This window comes from Cebus imitator, unplaced genomic scaffold (genome assembly GCF_001604975.1).
Source record: "Cebus imitator isolate Cc_AM_T3 unplaced genomic scaffold, Cebus_imitator-1.0 Scaffold104, whole genome shotgun sequence".
Lineage (NCBI taxonomy): Eukaryota > Metazoa > Chordata > Mammalia > Primates > Cebidae > Cebus > Cebus imitator.
In genome coordinates this window covers 5,949,853-5,957,524 of record NW_016107419.1, presented here as the reverse complement: position 1 = coordinate 5,957,524, position 7,672 = coordinate 5,949,853, and the positions used below count along the sequence as shown (strand labels likewise).

Sequence of the window (7,672 nt, the reverse complement as noted above, 5' to 3'; positions counted from 1 at the left end):
TGATTTGTAGCATTTGCTGATTTCTATGGTCTAAATACTCTCACTGTGGCTGATTTCAAGTTTACAACTGGCTCATAAAATTTCTTACATATTTAACAAATGACTCACACCACCAGCCTGCAGGGGCCAGCTCCAACATACCATTGACTGTACCCCTCTCAGTGGTGTACAATTCTGACCTTGTAAGACTCATTTTTTAAATAGGTATTAAAAACCCATTTTTGTATTCTTACAGTTTCTTCCATAAAATTTACTATTTTAACTGTTTATAAGTGTACAATTCAGGGTATTAAGTACATTCCTATTGCTGTGCAACCATTGCCATCCTCCATCTCCAGAACTCTTTTCATCTTGCAAAACTGAAAATGTACCCATTAAACAATAGCTCTGCATTCTCCCCTCTTGCTAGTCCCTGGCCACTACCATTTTACTTTCTGACTTTATGATTCAGACTACTCTAAGTACCCTGCGTAAGTGAAATCATGCAGTATTTGAATTTTATGTGTGGCAAAAATCGTAAATTTTTTTCACCTAGTATAATGTCCTCAAAGTTCATCTATATTGTCAGAATTTCCTTCCTTTTTAAGGTTGAATAATATTCCACTGTATGCATATACCACACTTCCCTTACCTACCACCCATCAATGGACACTTACATGTTGTTTCTATATCTTGGCTATTGCAAATAATGCTACTAGATATAGGTCTATTCTGGTTTTCTACTTCTTCATACTTTACTCTTGGTAGGTTTTGTTCTCAGAAATTTGTCTATTTCATCTAGGTTGTCCAATTTGTTGGTGTACAGTTGCTCATAGTAGTCTTATTATCCTTTTTATTTCTGTAGAATCAATAGTAATGTTCCCATTTTCATTCTTGATTTTAGTAATTTGAGTCTTCTCCTTTTTTCTTAGTCTTGCTAGCCAAAGGTCTATCAATTTTTCCGGTACTTTCAAAGACCAACTTTTGGTTGGTTGTACCTAAATTGCTCTTTTCTATTACTTTTCTGTTACCTATTTTGTTTCTCTCTGCTTGACTCTATTTCCTTCCTTCAGTTAGCTTTGGGTTTAGTTTGTTTTTTTCTAGTTCCTTAAGGTATAAAATTGATTTAAAATATTTCTTGTTTTTGAATATAAGCATTTATAACCATAGATTTCTTCCTTAGCCCTGTTTTCACCATGTGCCATAAGTTTTGTTATGTTGTGCTTTCATGCATCTTTAAGTATTTTCTAATTACCCATGTATTTTCTTCTTTGGTTCACAGGTTAAAAGAGTACTGTTTCATTTCCACAAATTTGTGAATTTTCCAGTTTTCCTTCTGTTACTGCTTTCTAATTTCATCTCACTGTGATCAGAAAAGATGCTTTAATATTTATCTTTAATAAATCTATTGAGATTAACTTGTGGCATAACTTATGGTCTATCCTGGAAAATGTCCCACATGCAATCCTGCTGTTGTTGGGTAGTGTCTCTTGCTGGGGAGACTGTCCTGTATATATTGGGCATAATTCTCCAACTACTATTGTAGAATTGTCTATTTCTCCCCTCAATTCTGTCGATTTTTGCTTCATATATTTTGTCTGTTATTAAATAACTGTTTATAATCATAACATCTATGTATTGAATTCTTAAAATTTTTTAAGAAATGAGGTCTTGCTATGTTACTCACGCTGGTCTCTAACTCCTGGCCTCAAGCAATCCTCCTGCTTCAGCCTCCTGAGTAGCTAGAATTACAGGTGCAATTTGTGCTTGGCTTGGGCTTTTTACTAGCAAATAATGTCCTCCTTTGTCTCGTGTAACCTTTTCAGATTTAAAAGTCCATTTTGTCTGATACTAACATAGCTATCCCAGCTCTCTTTTGGTTACGATTTGCATAGAATATCCTTTTCCACCCTTTCGATTTTAACCTATTTGTATCTTTGGATCAAAAGTGAGTCTGTTGAAGGCAACATATAGTTGAAATATATTATTTATTCATTCTGCCTACCTCTGCCTTTCAATTGGAGAACTTAATCCATTTACATTTAAAGTAATTATTGACAAAGAGGGACTAATCTGTCATTTGGCTATTTGTTTTCCACATGCCTTAGAGCTTTTTTATCTCTCATTTCCTACATTACTGTCTTTTTTTGTTTAGTGGATTTTTATTTTGTAGTGAAACATTTAAATTCTTTTATTTCATTTTGTGTATAGTCTTTAGCTTTTTTTTTCCTTTTTGTGGTAACCAGGGGAATTACATTTAACATCTTAAAGTTACTATACTCTAATCTGAATTTATGCTAGCTTCAATAACACACAAAAACTCTGCTCCTTTAATACCTCTATCCCCACCCCTTTCGGTTGTTGATATCCCCAAATTACATGCTTATACATTATATCTCCAAATATATAAACTAATATTTACTTTAATGCATTACTTTCTTAAATTACATAGAAAACAGGCTGGGTGCAGTGGCTCATGGCTGTAATTCCAGCAGTCTGGAAAGCTGAGGTGGGCGGATCACCTGAGATCAGGACTTCGAGATCAGCCTGGCCAACACGGCAAAACTGTCTCTACTCAAAAATATACAAAAATTAGCTGGGTCTGGTGGCAGGTGCCTGTAATCCCAGCTACTTGGGAGGCTGAAGATAGGAGAATTGCTTGAATCTGGGAGGCAGAGGTTGCAGTGAGCTGAGATTGTGCCACTGCACTCTAGCTTGGAATAGAGTGAGACTCTGTCTCAAACAAAATTACACAGAAAACAAAATGTGACATCACAATAACATTAGCTTTTAGAATAATTTTAGTCTCTTAAATCATGTAGAAACAAAAAATGGAGTTAAACACCATTGTTACAATAACACTTGTTTTTATACTTGCCCATGTATTTGCTTTTACTGAGATCTTTATTTCTTCCCAGGCTTTGAATTATTGCCTAGTGACCTTTCATTTCAGATTCCTTTAGCATTTCTTTGAGGGCAGGTCTAGTAATGAACTCCCTTAGCTTTTGTTTATCTGGAAATGTCTTGCTTTCTCTCTCACTTTTGAAGCACAGTTTGCCAGTTGTAGAATTCTTCGGTGACAGTTTTGTTCCTTTAGTACTTTGAATATATTGGCCCACTGCCTTCTGGCCTTCAAAGTTTCTGATGAGAAATCAGCTGATTATTGAAGACTTTTTTGTATGTGATGAGTTGCTTCTTTCTTGCTCCTTTCAAAATTCTCTCTCTGGTTTTAGACAGTTTGATAATAATGTGTATTGGCATGGTTCTCTTTGAGTTCATCCTACTTGGACTTCACTAAAATTCTTAGATGTTTGTGTTCATGTTTTTCATCAAATTTGGGATGTTTTCAACCATTATTTATTCAAATATTCTCTGCCAAAATACATATGCTGGTTTGATTGATGGTATTCCAAGGTCCTTTAGGCTCTGTTTACTCTTTTTCAATCTCTGTTCTGTTTGTTCCCCAGATTCAATCATTTCCATTGCCTTATCTTCAAGTTCACTGATTCTTCTTTCTGTCTGCTCAAATCTGCCTTTGAATCTCTCCACAGCCCCTGACCTATGAGGGTCTGACTTAATGATTTTTCAACTTTACGATGAGTCTATCTGGACATAATCCCACTGTAAGTCAAAGAGATCCTTATGATTTACGATTCCTACTGAGTATCACCTTTACACCACCATTAAGTCAAAATATTTTAAGTTGAATCATAAGTCAGAGACCATCTGCTGTGCTGTCAAGCATTAACATACTTTCACAACTTAATGATATTTTCAGTTTACCATCAGTTTATCAGCTGCATTGTAAGTCAAGGAGCCCCGCCTCTGCAGTGAGTTTCTCCTTTCAGTTAGCGCACTTTTCAGTTCCAGAATTTCCTTCTGGCTTCTATTTAGGTTTTCTCTCTTTATTGCTATTTCTATTTTCTTCATACATTGGTTTTTTTTTTTTTTTAACTTTTTTTTTTTTTTTTTAACTTATTCCTTATTTTCCTTTAGTTATCTGAGCATCTTTAAGACAGTGTTTTAAAGTCTTTGTCTCATAAATATGCTATCAGATATTTTTCGGAGGCAATTTCTATTGGTTTATTTTTTTCCTTTGAATGGGCTGCATTTTCCTGTATCTTTGTGCATGATTTGCGATTCTTTGTTGAAACTGAGAGCGAATACTCACTCCACCTACAAAGTATTTTACTTTTCAGAAGTGTATTTGTATATAAAAATATTTTTAATTTTTTGTCACAATGTGCTATAAAAACAATGTTTCCAGTAAACTGGTTGGAGATTATAGGGATCCATCCATTCTAGAAGTCACTGAATCTGCTTCAGGTATGGAGTTAACCACAAGCTCACCAAATAGTCTTTTTAGGGGTGATCTTAGGTATGGAACTGGTAAACGTTGAGATTCTTAACTCCATGTGTAATGCCTTCTAAAACACAAATGTCATCCTTCTACTAAAAAACAAATCAAAACCTAACTTCAGTATCTCTATATCCTCAACAGAAGGAAAAGTCTAAACTATTAAGAACGCTATACAATACATTTCACAATGTGGCCCTAACCTAACCTACCTTTGTCTCCTTTTACTTTTACCATGAACCCTTACAATCTTGCCACACTAAATTATTTACCTGTTCTTGGAGCAAGAATCCTACTCCTCTGTGCTTCCATGCTTGTTTACCTGACGCTTCCTCAGCCAGGAGTGTCCCTTCTGCCTCATTTTCATTTTCAGCTGCACTCCTGCTCATTTTTCAAGTTCTAGCTCAATTGTCTCCTTCTCTGAGAAATCTTTTCCAATGTTTCTAGGCAAAGTGACTTATTCCTTTCCTCAGGTTCCATAATGTTTTTAATTCAATTTTGTTACATATTTCCTCAGCAGTTAGCAGAGTACCCTGCACATAACACATGTTCAATAAATGTGATGTCTTGAACAAGAAATACTGGCATCCAAAACCTAGGAGATAATAAGATATCCATATTTCTTAAATCCATATAGATAAATTTATAATAACATGATTTAGCTAGTAGAAATACTTGAGTTCTTGATAAATCATTTGACTAGTAATTTTAACATACAATCTATCACAATTCAGAAGCATCTGAAGTTTCAGCTGCACTGAAGATTTCTCTATCACTTCCCTTTTAAAGTAAGTTTCAGAATATCCTTTACATTTGTACATATATAATCTATTCTCATCCTTACTATCACAGGATCAGTGACCCTCTTTTTTTTTTTTAATCCACTCCAGGATTAGCGCTTCAATTCATTTAAACCTAATTAAATGGTATCTTTAATTAATTTCATTTACCCCCATGTTCTTTTTTTAGAAAGTAGACAAGAAAAAAAATCTCATTAATGTTTCAAACTTCTAAAGCCAATTAATCTCCTACATCTTTAGAATTTGTAATACCATAAAAATGGATTTCCTAGTCTGCTTTGAAAAACATTAGTTGTAATAATAATTTTTTAATGAAGCAGTGTCAAAGAAAGAGTATCTGTTATATTTTGCATTCCACTGCAGTTCATGTCATTCCATATTAATGACAGCCTAGTCTCATTGTCTAATAAGAACTTTAAACCTTCCTATCACAGTGAAAAGAGTATAAAATTAAGGTCACGTTTCATTTTTAAAAAACAGAACAAATTTAAATAAGCCTCAACATAGAAAAAGACCTTTTAAAATATCTGATCATGAAAAAAGCAAATTATACCCCTACCCTCGGAAAAAAACCATATACTAAATGCTGGTTTTCTTTAGATAGGCAAACCACTATCACTAAGCTTAACCCTTTATAAAAAGGTACATGAAGTCTTTAATTCATAGATTAGAGATTACTTTTAGAATCACTGAAGTCTTGCCAAATGTTCATTCTCTTATGAGCTAATGAGTCAGCCACTCTTCCAGTGACTATGCCAGGACAGTCTGTTAGAAACTAATTAAAGAACAGATACCTTTATCAGAGTATGTGTGTTCTAATGCACGGAGATTAGGCAATAGGTGAATGCAGTTTATGCAGCAGTAGGTGAAGAAATCGAGGATGACTATTTTTCCACATAGATCCTTGTAGACAGAAATAGGCTCTTCTGTGTTCAGCCATTCTAATCCTGAAATTTACATAAAATAAATTACAATGATTAAAGGAAAAGAGAGAAAATTTATCTAAAACTTTCTATTAAAATATGACTTTTTTTTAAAGATTTGTGCAAATAGTCAAACACTTTAAGAGAGACTAGCACCATTTGAAGGCTGTGGCAGTTGGAAGTATTTATTATTATATACTCTGAACCACCATTTTCTACCAACGTATCTTTATGACTGTGACTAAACAGATATTTGTGGTTTGAAAGAAAAGACTAAGAAAGCAAATTAGTAGAGATAAAAAGCTCAAAACGGGAAGAAAGAAAAGGAAGGGATGGGGGTACAGGTGAGGGAGCAGAAGTCAAGGACACGAAAGCCGCTATTAGGATGCTGTCTACAAATAAAGCAAGAAAAAGCTACTAAATTCTTTCAGAAATAGTGTCATAGTCTGTGAAAAGGAGTAAGAGCAACACACTTCGGCAAAAAGAAAAATATCAAATACCACATGAACCTAATTACACAGACAATTAGATACTAATGGGCTACTGAGAATAAAGGTCAAGCTTAAGAATAGTAAGATATAACTAAACATCAAAAAGGAGTGAAATGTATATAAGGATAAACATACAAAATGCCCAAGACAATTTCCTAAAGGAGAAGAAACTGAAATATTCTGGATTTGGATGAGACCTTAAATACAAAATAAAGTATTTTAAATGTAAAGTTAAGCAAAATACACTTATTACTGTTGTAGATTTCATTGAGGTAACATTAACATTGATGAAGAACGTGTTCCCTTTCCTCCAAAAAAAGAAAACTCTGTACTATGAAGAAAGATTTTGTTAACTAATAATAAAGTACAGCATCCCTATTTAGCCAAGTTAAGAAAACAAAGTTTATTGCTTATAAGTCAATCAATGCAGCTATTAAAACTATTAATTATACCTTGAAGCAGGTATTTGGAACAGTTTTTAGCAACTGAAAGCCAAAGTTGGGAGGAACAAGTAAACAGTAACAGCTAATGACTAACAACAACTGGAGTTACTCAATTGTAACAAAATTCTAGAAAAAAAAAAATCTGCAGATCAAACTAATATTTGTGCCAATTAGTCCAAACTAATGAGATTTCAGGATACAGTGACCTCTTAATTATCCACTGTTAAAGTATTAATTATATACCAAATCAAGTGATCATACAAAACTTCACATTAATTAATGTATATTTCATATCCTACTTGCAAAATATTTATGAATGTCTTCTGTGACTTTTCTGTAAATAGTGAAGAGTGACTTAAATCAGGGAGTATAGAAAGATTACATCTCACTGTGCTTCTTACCAGGATTAATAATAATAATGTATTTTATAACAACAATGAATACAATAAAAAGCTGCTAACATTTAGTAAGCTTTTCTGTGAATTAAGAATTTTACATACATTACTTTCAATACTAATAATAATCCTGAAAGGTAAATAATAGTTCAATTTTGCAAGTGAGAAATATAAGGCCTGGAGGTCAAGTAACTTGCTCAAAATCACACAACCAACAAAATGGATTAACAAAGATCCAGGTCTGTATAAATCTATCCATTACACTGCACTGTCCCCATAAACAT

General features: G+C 33.6%; 1 protein-coding gene across 4 annotated transcripts in view; it reads right to left on the bottom strand.

Annotated features, from left to right (window-relative positions):
* Window positions 1–7,672, bottom strand: part of NHLRC2 (NHL repeat containing 2) — a 55,511-nt gene that overhangs the window by 45,685 nt on the left and 2,154 nt on the right. For 2 of the 4 annotated variants that reach the window (XM_017537630.2, XM_017537633.2), the window contains exon 2: window positions 5,931–6,083. In XM_017537630.2, coding sequence (XP_017393119.1) covers window positions 5,931–6,083 — 153 coding nt within the window. Of the gene's footprint in view, window positions 1–4,608; window positions 4,932–5,930; window positions 6,084–7,672 lie in introns of those variants that run through there. The other 2 variants (XM_017537631.2, XM_017537632.2) reach the window with 2 other exon arrangements.